The sequence below is a fragment of the Oncorhynchus kisutch genome, linkage group LG12, assembly GCF_002021735.2.
Source record: "Oncorhynchus kisutch isolate 150728-3 linkage group LG12, Okis_V2, whole genome shotgun sequence".
Taxonomy (NCBI): Eukaryota; Metazoa; Chordata; class Actinopteri; order Salmoniformes; family Salmonidae; genus Oncorhynchus; species Oncorhynchus kisutch.
In genome coordinates, this window is record NC_034185.2 from 47160774 (window position 1) to 47174158 (window position 13385).

General features: G+C 44.7%; 1 protein-coding gene across 1 annotated transcript in view; it reads right to left on the reverse strand.

Moving 5' to 3' along the window:
• Positions 1 to 13385, reverse strand: part of LOC109900416 (F-box only protein 41) — an 88779-nt gene that overhangs the window by 58808 nt on the left and 16586 nt on the right. Inside the window, exons 2-3 of the mRNA XM_031837632.1 lie at positions 1225 to 2152; positions 588 to 817 (exon numbers count right to left, since the gene is read on the reverse strand). Coding sequence (XP_031693492.1) covers positions 588 to 817; positions 1225 to 1821 — 827 coding nt within the window. The 5' untranslated portion in view covers positions 1822 to 2152. The remainder of the gene's footprint in view (positions 1 to 587; positions 818 to 1224; positions 2153 to 13385) is intronic.

Consider the following 13385-nt stretch of genomic DNA (forward strand, 5'->3'; position numbering starts at 1 on the left):
AGTGTGTCGAGTAGTCGGACAAAACAAGTATTTTATTTACAGATTAGGCCATTTTCCTACGATTCTGATCCGAGAATTTTTCTTTCAAAAATATTTATCGGTTGGCAGCGCGCAACTTTCAATCAAGTGCAAGGTGCTAGATGGCCCTAAGAACTCAACTGGCTAGTTAGCCTGTCTGTAAAGAGAAGGGCGGGCTGTACGTTTACCCTCCTTCGCCGATTGGATAGAGCGAAGCTGTATTTCTCAGTCCACTTGCTTCACTCGCTCCTCGCATGTTTCGGTCTGATCATTTAGATCGCTGCAAGCATCCTACTACAAAACATCAGAACTCAAATGGCGAGGACGTTGGTTAGTTTGCAAGCTATCAATAGGCATAATATCTAACAAGCAGGCCGAGGGCAGGGAAAAAAAAAAGATCAACCACCGATGCACATTCTGACTGAGTAACAGCAAACTTTTCTGCCTGACCCACTTGTATAAATACATGTATGGCCAGATTGGCAGAACCCCTATCCTACTGGTAGTAACAGTACAGCTCCACTAAGCCTATACACTAAAAGGTAAAAACGCCATATTGTGTGACTCACTGTTGTTTGTGGGTAAGCTCCTCCTCCTTGCTGACCAGGTCCTGCTTGAGGTTGGCCAGCATCTCCACCGAAACGTCCACCTGGCGGGAGAGCTCCGACGCCTTGTCCTCCAGGTCCTGTTTCTCCTGGCCCAGCCGCTCGCTCTCATGCTTGGCCCGCTCCAGCTCGCCGCTCTTCCTCTCCAGCTCCGCCTGCAGCCGGCCCACGCGTGCAGCTATCTTCTGCTCCACCTGCAATGGAGGAGGGATTTTGGTTCTAGTCCAGTGGTGGTGATGGGAAGTACTTTTTCATTTGGGTGTCTTGGAACATATGTAAAAAATATATATATATATATAAAAAAAAAGAATATTTTTTTAAATTCTGGAAAAAAGGGGAGAAAATACATTTTCTCTTCCAAAGAGGGGTAGTGGTGGGAAGAAATTCAATTAAATCAGGTGTTTCCCAAACCTCTTCTTGGAGTATTCTCAGCAGTTCCACATTAGTATTCCAGAACTAGCCTCATTCAATTAATGAGCTTCGTGGGCTTGGTGATTAGGTGTGGTAGTACTGGTATGCATTGAATAAATGGAATGGCTCGGGGCACTCAAGGAGAGGTTTGGGAAACACTGAAATAAATAAATAAGATGATTACCATTACCTCCTCTGAGAGTTTCTCCAGCCTCTCGTCCAGCTCCAGACGCTCAAAGGCTCTCGCCTTCAGCCTGGCCAAGCCCTCCTCATAGGCCGCCTCCACCGCGCTCGCAGCCACATTCGCCGCCACTGCCACGGCCGTGCTTTGGTTGCCGTGGGAACCGCGGGGGTCCCCGGCTGCGCTCATGGCTTTCTTCACAAAGATCTCCCCCAGGGGGAACTCTACATTGGGGATGTAGCGAGCCGCGGAGTTGGAATTTGTGGATAAACCGCCGAGGTCGTCCGGGCAGGGAAGCTCGCGGCACGGGAAGCGGCGCTCCTTGAAGTCCCTGAAGGCGGAAGGCCGGAGTTGAAGACCGTCGAAGGGGTCGTTAATGTTGTTGCTGCGGTTAATGCCGGGGACAGAAGGAGCGAGGAGAAGGTCTCCGTCGGCCACCAGGGGGAGTAGCGCAGCTGCGTCACACACGCTGTTGGACTTGGAGAGCACGTAGAGCGTCTCGTAGGTATGGTTGTACTCCAGATGGGCGCGGAGGGAGGACAGCGACCGGAAGCGCTTGTGCTCCCCGCAACGAGGACAGCGGTAGGGCAGGTCCAGAGAAGCCATTCCGCGAGAGGCCGCCGGGGGGGAGGGGCCCTCACGCGGCACAGCGCTCAGCGGCGCCGATACGCCGCGGGCTTACTACTCACCGAGTACTGGGCGGATCCTCTCATGGTACAAAAATGGGGGTGGTGAGATGAGGGTGGCGGTGGGAGTTAGATGAGGGCGAGAAGGAAGAGGGATGTCTGAGGGAGGCGAGAAGACGACCAAAGGCCATTCACGCCATCACACATACTGGAATTCTGACACACACACACACACACAGATTCAGAATCTTCTTAGGTTGTCGTTTGTTCCTCTTGTCACCGTTACTTCTGCCTCACCATTACCTTTGGCCCTGAAAGAAATAGCGAAAGAGAGTTGACATTATTTTCAGTACTTATATAGACATAACTTTTTTTTCCTTGGAATGTAATGGTGCACAATGCTATTGCAAAAACGAAAAAGCAAGTGAGCGAGCATCTACTGCATCTAGCATGAGAGCTACTTAAAAAAAAAATGTAACACAGCCGAGCTACTCTTTTTTTTCTAGCTTCAAATAGGCCCATTCTTCTCCTCTGCAACTCTTCCCCAGCTCCTTAGTGCACGACTACTGCCTGTCTCTCTTACAGTATGTGTTCTTTCTTTATACCTGGTAAAATAATGGTTAATTAAAAATAAAAATAATTATCTGCTTTTTTTCCAAAATTATATTTATTTTTCCCCCAAATTAAATTTATTTTTTCCCCAAATGATGTTCAGATGTATTTTTCCCTTGTTTTACATTTTACATTTTTACTCAACATTACAATTGTTCATAGCGAAACAACGAAAGTGGATGTTCTGAGTCGATGTCATTGCTTCAATCATTAGATGGTAATTCCTCAGTGCAGAAACAATCTTCAGATAATGTTTTTATCATTTATCTGCAGATGATGTATCGAGCTCAAAAAAAGAATAGTAAAAGTATGCAAATCAGGGAGTCAAATTAACATCTTTCACATATGGGATTTGACGTTCACGAAAAAGAGCCGTATAAAAAGAGCAGTTTGTTCGCAAACAACCCATCCCTATTGGCTACACACGGAGTGATATACAAACGCCCGCAACACACAGACAAAAAGTGGGCAATATTGCTGGGAATTAAGTGGCAGATATTGTGTAAAGTATGGCTTTTTAAGCCAATAGTGTCTAACCAGGTTATGGGATAATGTCAATGTTGCGTTGACTAGATAGTAGGTGGGAGCTTGCAGTGTCTGATACTTGTGCGATTTGTTTCAAGACAGTTTGCAGTAAAACACGTGAAAATTGCACGTACTTTCAGAATTGTTTGGCGAGCTACTGGTAGCTTGCGATCGACCTGTTGGAGACCCCTGATCTACTGAATCCTTGTATTAAGTCATTTGAGTTTGGTATAGTTAAGATCTAACTAAAGCAATGGTCACCAACTTTTGAGTCAAGATCACCAAGCTGAAATCTACAGCACATCATTTTTTGTTTTACATGACAAAAACGTAAGCCCACGCAACATTAACCAATTAAAAACAGCTTTGTGCAGTAGACAACCTCCCAGTACATGATCACTGCATATTGGCTATGCTTGAATTGCCTTGCCAATGCTGTTCTTCTCAGATCATTTTTTAAAATTGTAGGTACATGACACTGGTAATAGATAGTGTTGTATTACATGTGAGGCACATCTGAGTGAGCTTAATAATATACACTTACACTGCTCAAAAAAATAAAGGGAACACGTAAATAACACATCCTAAATCTGAATGAATGAAATATTCTTATTAAATACTTTTTTCTTTACATAGTTGAATGTGCTGACAACAAAATCACATAAAAATGATTTATGGAAATCAAATTTATCAACCCATGGAGGTCTGGATTTCGAGTCACACTCAAAATTAAAAGTGGAAAACCACACCACAGGCTGATCCAACTTTGATGTAATATCCTTAAAACAAGTCAAAATGAGGCTCAGTAGTGTGTGTGGCCTCCATGTGCCTGTATGACCTCCCTACAACGCCTGGGCATGCTCCTGATGAGGTGGCGGACCTGGACTAAAGCATCCGCCAACTCCTGGACAGTCTGTGGTGCAACGTGGCGTTGGTAAATGGAGCGAGACATGATGTCCTGTCCCAGATGTGCTCAATTGGATTCAGGTCTGGGGAACGGGTGGGCCAGTCCATAGCATCAATGCCTTCCTCTTGCAGGAACTGCTGACACACTCCAGCCACATGAGGTCTAGCAATGTCTTGCATTAGGAGGAACCCAGGGCCAACCGCACCAGCATATGGTCTCACAAGGGGTCTGAGGATCTCATCTCGGTACCTAATGGCAGTCAGGCTACCTCTGGCGAGCACATGGAGGGCTGTGCGGCCCCCCAAAGAAATGCCACCCCACACCATGACTGACCGCCAAACAGTCAACAAACAGGTCACTGACCATCTCGAATCCCACCGTACCTTCTCCGCTGTGCAATCTGGTTTCCGAGCCGGTCACGGGTGCACCTCAGCCACGCTCAAGGTACTAAACGATATCATAACCGCCATCGATAAAAGACAGTACTGTGCAGCCGTCTTCATCGACCTTGCCAAGGCTTTCGACTCCGTCAATCACCATATTCTTATCGGCAGACTCAGTAGCCTCGGTTTTTCGGATGACTGCCTTGCCTGGTTCACCAATTACTTTGCAGACAGAGTTCAGTGTGTCAAATCGGAGGGCATGCTGTCCAGTCCTCTGGCAGTCTCTATGGGGGTGCCACAGGGTTCAATCCTCGGGCCGACTCTTTTCTCTGTATATATCAATGATGTTGCTCTTGCTGCGGGCGATTCCCTGATCCACCTCTACGCAGACGACACCATTCTATATACTTCCGGCCCGTCCTTGGACACTGTGCTATCTAACCTCCAAACGAGCTTCAATGCCATACAACACTCCTTCCATGGCCTCCAACTGCTCTTAAAACGCTAGTAAAACCAAATGCATGCTTTTCAACCGTTCGCTGCCTGCACCCGCACGCCTGACCAGCATCACCACCCTGGATGGTTCCGACCTTGAATATGTGGACATCTATAAGTACCTAGGTGTCTGGCTAGACTGTAAACTCTCCTTCCAGACTCATATCAAACATCTCCAATCGAAAATCAAATCAAGAATCGGCTTTCTATTCCGCAACAAAGCCTCCTTCACTCACGCTGCCAAACTTACCCTAGTAAAACTGACTATCCTACCGATCCTCGACTTCGGCGATGTCATCTACAAAATTGCTTCCAACACTCTACTCAGCAAACTGGATGCAGTTTATCACAGTGCCATCCGTTTTGTCACTAAAGCACCTTATACCACCCACCACTGCGACTTGTACGCTCTAGTCGGCTGGCCCTCGCTACATATTCGTCGGCAGACCCACTGGCTCCAGGTCATCTACAAGTCCATGCTAGGTAAAGCTCCGCCTTATCTCAGTTCACTGGTCACGATGGCAACACCCACCCGTAGCACGCGCTCCAGCAGGTGTATCTCACTGATCATCCCTAAAGCCAACACCTCATTTGGCCGCCTTTCGTTCCAGTTCTCTGCTGCCTGTGACTGGAACGAATTGCAAAAAAAAAAAAAAATCGCTGAAGTTGGAGACTTTTATCTCCCTCACCAACTTCAAACATCTGCTATCTGAGCAGTTAACCGATCGCTGCAGCTGTACATAGTCTATCGGTAAATAGCCCACCCATTTTTACCTACCTCATCCCCATACTGTTTTTATTTATTTACTTTTCTGCTCTTTTGCACACCAATATCTCTACCTGTACATGACCATCTGATCATTTATCACTCCAGTGTTATTCATCTGCAAAATTGTAATTATTCGCCTACCTCCTCATGCCTTTTGCAGACAATGTATATAGACTTTTTCTCTACTGTGTTATTGACTTGTTAATTGTTTACTCCATGTGTAACTCTGTGTTGTCTGTTCACACTGCTATGCTTTATCTTGGCCAGGTCGCAGTTGCAAATGAGAACTTGTTCTCAACTAGCCTACCTGGTTAAATAAAGGTGAAATTACAAAAAAAAAGGTCATGCTGGAGGATGTTGCAGGAAGCAGAACGTTCTCCATGGCGTCTCCAGACTCAGTGTGAACCTGCTTTCATCTGTGAAGAGCACAGGGCGCCAGTGCCGGATTTGCCAATCCTGGTGTTCTCTGGCAAATGCCAAACGTCCTGCACGGTGTTGGGCTGTAAGCACAACCCCCACCTGTGGACGTCGGGCCCTCATGGAGTCTTTCTGACCGTTTTAGCAGACACATGCACATTTGTGGCCTGCTGGAGGTCATTTTGCAGGGCTCTGGCAGTGCTCCTCCTTGCACAAAGGCGGAGGTAGCGGTCCTGCTGCTGGGTTGTTGCCCTCCTACGGCCTCCTCCACGTCTCCTGATGTACTGGCCTGTCTCCTGGTAGCACCTCCATGCTCTGGACACTACGCTGACAGACACAGCAAACCTTCTTGCCACAGCTCGCATTGATGTGCCATCCTGGATGAGCTGCACTACCTGAGCCACTTGTGTAGGTTGTAGACTCTGTCTCATGCTACCACTAGAGTGAAAGCACTGCCAGCATTCAAAAGTGACCAAAACATCAGCCAGGAAGCATAGGAACTGAGAAGTGGTCTGTGGTCACCACCTGCAGAACCACTCCTTTATTGGGGGTGTCTTGCTAATTGCCTATAATTTCCACCTGTTGTCTATTCCATTTGCACAACAGCATGTGAAATGTATTATCAATCAGTGTTGCTTCTTAAGTGGACAGTTTGATTTCACAGAAGTGTGATTGACTTGGAGTTACATTGTGTTGTTTAAGTGTTCCCTTTATTTTTTGAGCAGTGTATATATTTTGTTGACTTGATGGCATGCATCTGATGGTCAGTCTGAGGGGAGGGAGGTGAGCAGTGGTGAGGCTGCCTCTCACTCTCCCTCCCTCCGCTGAGAAAAGGGGACAGTCTTCCAGCTGATGGCAAAACGCAAGTCGCACTGCATTATTTCTGCCTCATGCACCAATACATGTTGTTACTCCTACGACCAGAGAAAGTGAAATACTCCTCGATATATATCTTTTTTTAAGACAAGCCTATGATAATAATGCGAGTTTATCAGAACCCTGCTCATTCATTGCAGCTGGTTGTAGCGTGAGTGGAATTAGGGAGAACGTGCATTTTATGGTTTCTAAAAGTTGACAGTGCTGAATAACAACTTAAACATGAACTTACTCAAACAGCAACTCTTTGCTGTATTCATTGAGTCGCTCTTGTCATGGTTTTAAACGGGGTTTTTAACTCGCAGTACCAATTTTACTTTGCGTTCGAGGCTTCTTTTACACTCAATGGCTCCGGGAAACTGTGCAGATTGGAAGATCTGAGCTATCCGATTGGCCAGCTGTAGACCTATAGGTGCACTTGATTTCCTCTCTGGGCCTGCCGGTTAAGCGGAGTTCTACCTTCAGAGACATCAAATGGATCCAAATGGGAACACTGAATCAAGTGCAGCTACGCAAGCAAAGCCAATTAAAAAAAAAACAGGAAGGCAAGGCTTTATCGTTGTTGTTTCTTTACACAAATGTTTGGTGATCGACTAGGAATGCCTTGGAGATTGACCAGTCCGCGTTCGACCGGTTGGTGACCACTGAGCTAAAGCATAGCGCTAATTGAAATACAGCCACAGAAAGCACTGATGCATTCACAGGTTTCCTAAAATAATACATCTGCATCTCAGCCCACAAAAGGTGCTTGTTTGAGTCTGATGTTTGTTGAGGCAATGTGCTGCTGAGCCAACGCTGGAAACAAGAACAGACAGCACAGCATTGTTTCCCAAATGGCACCATATATGGGTCCTGCTCAAAAGTAGTGCACTATATAGAGAATGATGCCATTTGGGACAAGCCGTTTTAGAGGGGACAACTGACAGGCTGAGCTCATTTTTAGAAACATCTGACATTTCAGTGAAACAAGGTCGAGAGACTGCCGAGGATGGAAATTGCTGCTGAATGAAAGATGAATCATTTCCTTGCCCTACCCTTCCCCTTCAGTGCATTGGCTTATCAGTTTATTTATTACCTTTTGGTTAGCAATAAAATATAGAACGAGAGACATCTTTCGATCCTATCCTCCCCCAATTATAGATCAGAACGAGATATGATTTGGTTAAAGCTATTTCACTAGACGAGCATTATCGAATGCAGCTCCATTTAACTAATAGCCTACCAGGCTAATTCGATTATTCCTATACACATCAACGGATAAGGGTTTTATAACAGCTAAGTGACCCCCAGAAACACACAGAACAGATGGACACTGCCCGCTATAACAGACGCAAGTAGTGGAGAGAAAAAAATAATAAATCGGGAACTCCTGCCAGATTCTCTTTGTGTATGGAACGGAGAGTCTCTCTGCCCCCCTTCCCCTAGGCGCATTCCCTCGCTCTATCACTCCCTCACCATCGCTCTCGCTCCCTCTCTCTAAGATGCATTCAGAATGGATAGACATCGGGGGCGGAGAGGTAAACATTGGGCCCATTAGTCTGTTTATTTCGGTTTACCGCCGTCATCGCTCGCTACATCTTCAGTAGCCAACAATGAAGTCTAGAGGGTCGACCCGGGATGCGTGCCTGGTTTACCCCTGCCGCCACGGTCAAAGCCTCACAATTCTGCTCACTTTGTGGTCTCCTCACTCGACCCTGTTTTTTTTCTTCTTCTCTGCCCTTCTACTGCAGGCCTTTGATTCCTGAATTGTGCCTGTCAAAGTCATCCCAAATCTAGCGCGGCCCGTGTTGACAACGACCATATGATTTGGCCAAAACAGAGCTGGGACCTGGCTTATTCCAGACAACGAGAGTCGATGAAAACAGCACCCAAAATGACAAAATAACTTCAGACCAAGCACGTCAAATCTGATCCCTTTCCTATTTTAATTAATTAATTTAGCTATGAATATCTCAGACAGTCAGCGTGACAACAGCAGGCTACAACAGTAGGGTCCATGTTAATGGCATTTAACAGTCCAGTGAGCCCACCCAGCCATCTGCCAATTAGAGTTCGGACGCAGAGTTCGAGCAGTTGGCCCGCTGTGGTGAACGTCACAACCGCAGGCAATTAACCTGAAAGTGATGCCCCTCGCTTAATTTAATCAAATTAATTCTGCATGGCATTTCGTTGGTTTTTCAGGAACTATTGTGGCGTCCCCTGTACCGTCTGATCTAATGAGTGAAGCACGTTTAGCTTCAGCGCAGATTGTCAGCTGGGCTAAAAAAAGTCCAGCATGTGAGACGTTGAGGTCAGATACTGTATAAGTAGCGGGTACTTGTACTGAATAACAAGGAGAGACTGGTGGGTTGGAGTTTCAGCTAAATCAGATCTGACAGTATTGATCTGGGGCGGCAGGGTAGCCTAGTGGTTAGAGCGTTGGACTAGTAACCGGAAGGTTGTCAGTTCAAACCCCCGAGCTGACAAGGTACAAATCTGTCGTTCTGCCCCTGAACAGGCAGTTAACCCACTGTTCCCAGGCCGTCATTGAAAATAAGAATGTGTTCTTAACTGACTTGCCTGGTTAAATAAAGGTAAAATTTAAAAAATTAAAATTGTGGAATTGACTGGTGGCCCCAATTTAAATACATGGTAAAAAGAAAAATCTCATCCTCAGCCACATTACACAAAGTCTTATGAGGATCTGTTAATAAGCGAGAGCAGCATTAGTGTGCTGCTGCCATAGAGACAAGCTCTCCACACACAGCCCCCTGAAGCACTGCTAGAACTTCAACTCACATATTGCAGCGCTGACAAAATCTTCATGACGTGGGACTCTGAAAATAATGTGGGCAGCACAGCCGACCTCTAACCTCACCCTAGCAAAATAGCTCATCGTGATGGCATGTCTATTTACCCTTGAACAAATCGCTTTCGTTATGATTACTTGTGCCTCGTTAGTGGCGCTGCCATAGATTGGCATGACGAGCCGGGACAAAGAAATCCCATCAGCGTGCCTCCCTATTCAATAGACATGTCTTCCAGACACTGATCGTGTGCGTTACAGGTCTGAGACCCAGCGCATTAGGCAGAGTGGGCTTTTAGGTATTCAGTGGAGGGGGATTAGGCATGAGGCTCTACAATGCTCATTAACATACCAAGAGGGTATGATAGTAGGCATAATAGCCTGGGCACAGACACATCCTTACTCAGATCAAAAGTGTTCTCATACATCGCGATCCCTAGACCAGTGCCTGGGTTCAAAAAGTGTTTGTTGTCTTTCAAACACTTTTGGAGTGTTCACCTGAGCTTGCCTGGAGTGTCAGATGGGCAGGGTTTGCATTTTTTTGGGACTACTCTATTAGTTACATTTCTGCCAGGTAAGCTCAATTAATACGTTTTTGAAAGAAGAAAAATGACAATTTGGAGGTCTGGATCTGAGGTGATGTGTTGTGCTCCCTATAGACTAAGTAACAATGGAGAAACAAATGCACTATATGGCTGCAACCCAATTCTCCACAAATGTGCACTTTCTTGCATGGATTTAACAAAATGGTGGAAAGTCCCACCTTCCAATGCACACCATTTCATGCTTTTAAATGAAAGGGAATTCCCAAGGGCACACACTTCTGGAAAAAGATTTGGAAAAATCGTCTAGAATGGGAAGAGTACTGCCAGAGTAGAACGCTCATTAAACCAGGAAGGCCATGGCCAGAGATATAATTGGTCAATTGGGTGGGAAGGAAGTGAAGCAGCTTATCAGTCACGTGTCACTTCCTTTGACAGGAATGCAATCGTTGGCATCCCACTAGCCTGCTCTCACAGTAAGGACTCACTTGGATGTACAGTACTGCTTTAGCATAGATAGACACATGCACCCCGGTACGGTTTACCCACACACTTTCGCTTGACACAAAATAGCCCCTTCTACACATCCAGTTCCAAACAGAACAGGAGACAGAGATGAAGCAATCTATGCGCCAATGACACCACAGGGAGATCCTGTCGATGCAGCGTTTACCTCAGTCAAACATAAACACACTCAAGCTGTAGGCCACTCACTGCCTGCAATATCCCCCACCCGCCTGCAGTACATGCAATAGTCATATACAGACCCGGGTTCAAAGAGTATTTGCAATTGGTCATATACCTTCGCTTCAACAGGTGTCTCCAGTTTTGTTGACATATTGCCGTTGGTGATGTATCCCCTTTCCAAACATACCCGTGTTTGCCAATGGAACAGTCACAGAAGTGCAAACCCCACTGCACTTGGCACTTCAGGCAGGTTAAACAGGGTATATGAAAGAAAACAAATACTATTTGAACCAGGTCTGGATGAACGGTATACCACTGTTAGGGCTGTGGCCTAATTGAATAACCATGTACCTGACAGTCATGGATGAAGAGACAGTCATGAAAATAAAATACCCATCAAAAATAGGCCTAAATTCTTTTTGGGATTAACTTTATTTTCATGCAGATAAACTTGACCTAATAACAGGAGTGTTCACTTGTGATTATAAGTATGCTTGCACATTTTGGGGAATATTCAGAGATGGAAATTTTCCATGGGAATTAACAGAACTATATGCAAATTAATACCATTTAAATGTAGATTTTTTTTGCATTAGATATATTTACCATATGATATGGACAAAGAAACATAAGTAGACATAATTGCAAATTATTAAACCCTTCCATATAATTAAAAAAAAAACTATTTAGTTACCAATTGAACTTTTAAAAAGTTCACTCTTCACAAGGGATGATTTCACTGAACAACAAAAGGGAATATTGAATGATCCATCGCATCTCCCAAAAACGTTTTCAACATAGATCTGTAAAATGATCATCTTCAAACTAAAGCTTTTGTCGTCTTCCTCTCAGGATTCCATGTCTTCTCCCTGGACCTGCTCAATGTCTACCTCTTGAACATCAGACTGAGGCCTCATCTTCACTGTCACTTTCCAACCTTGTTGAGGATGGCTCGTTGTCAGGCTCAAAAAGCCTCAAATGTACAGATAAATAGCTAAAACGGAACCCAAACCATCTGCGCGCATGCGCCATCGTGCATACATTTATTTTGTCCCCCTACATCAAACGCAATCACAACACGCAGGTTAAAATATCAAAACAAACTGAACCAATGACATTAATTTGGGGACAGGTCGAAAAGAATTTAACATATGGCAATTTAGCTAGTTAGCTTGGACTTGCTAGGTAATTTGTCCTATTTACCTAGCTTGCTGTTGCTAGCTAATTTGTCCTGGGATATAAACATTGAGTTCTTATTTTACCTGAAATGCACAAGGTCCTCGACTCCACCAATTAATCCACACATAAAACGGCCAACCGAATCGTTTCTAGTAAACTCTCCTCCTTCCAGGCTTTTTCATCTTTGAACTTATATGGTGATCGCATCTACACTTTCATGGAATTACCACGATGACCGGCAAAACAGTCTTTCAATTACGCACGTGGGTATAACCAATGAGGAGATGGCACATGGGTACCTGCTTCTATAAACCAAAGAGGAGATGGGAGAGGCAGGACTTTCAGAGCGATCTGCGTCAGAAATAGAAAGGAGTTCTATTTTAGCCCTTGGCGTCGCTCGTTGGCACAATAAATGAATAACATGGATTTATAAATGTTTTTTTGCAACGCTCGCGCACGCGACGTGTCTGTAAGCAGTTAGATTAAACAACTCCTTCGTAAGATTTTTTTTTTTAAATAAAACATGTATGGAAACAGGTGAATTAACACGCAGCAGGCTCAAGCAAGCTAAAACCCTCATGGTAGCAAAAACTACTGAGCAGAAATTAACTAATTAGAAATTATGTAAACACACTTTGCTGTAGGCTACTACTTACTAGTTAACAATAAAAATGCATGTCATAAAATACACTGCTCCAAAAAATAAAGGGAACACTAAAATAACACATCCTAGATCTGAATGAATGAAACACTACACTGAGAAACAAGTTTTGGTTTATTTCATACCATCATTTACGCGCTCCATGTTAACGTTGACGGAGCGCACATGCCTGAACACGCATAGAAGTACCTGGCCTGCTTCTCGCAAATGTAGTAAAGTGCCCAACTGGGCTTCTCAGTGTTTTTTTTCTTCACCTCACAAATTAGAATAGTTCCTCACAGTGTTTGAAAAATCTTACCAACACTCTTCCTCTTGAAAATCAACGTTGCTAATAAATAGTCTATGGACATGTTGCGCGATATATTTGTTTCTATTTTAATGATTGTCAAGTTAAATCTTCATACTATAGAATAGCTGTCCCCTTCATACTTTCCTTGTCAATTCATTATCTTCCAGCCACAAGTAGGCCTACGTTTAATACGTTTTAAGGAAAGGAGAAATATTTGCTTGTGTCTGACATACGCTGTTTGCTGTGATTGACCAGGGCGTGCGTGTGTTTCCTAAAGTAGCCTGGGTGAACTCCATCTCTTTAATAAGAATCAAAACGCTCCGGTCATAATTTAATCTTGTAAAGGGCCTCTCAGTAGCTTAGAATAAATTATTTATTTCATTACGGCTTTCTCTTTGAAGAAAATATATGTTAATG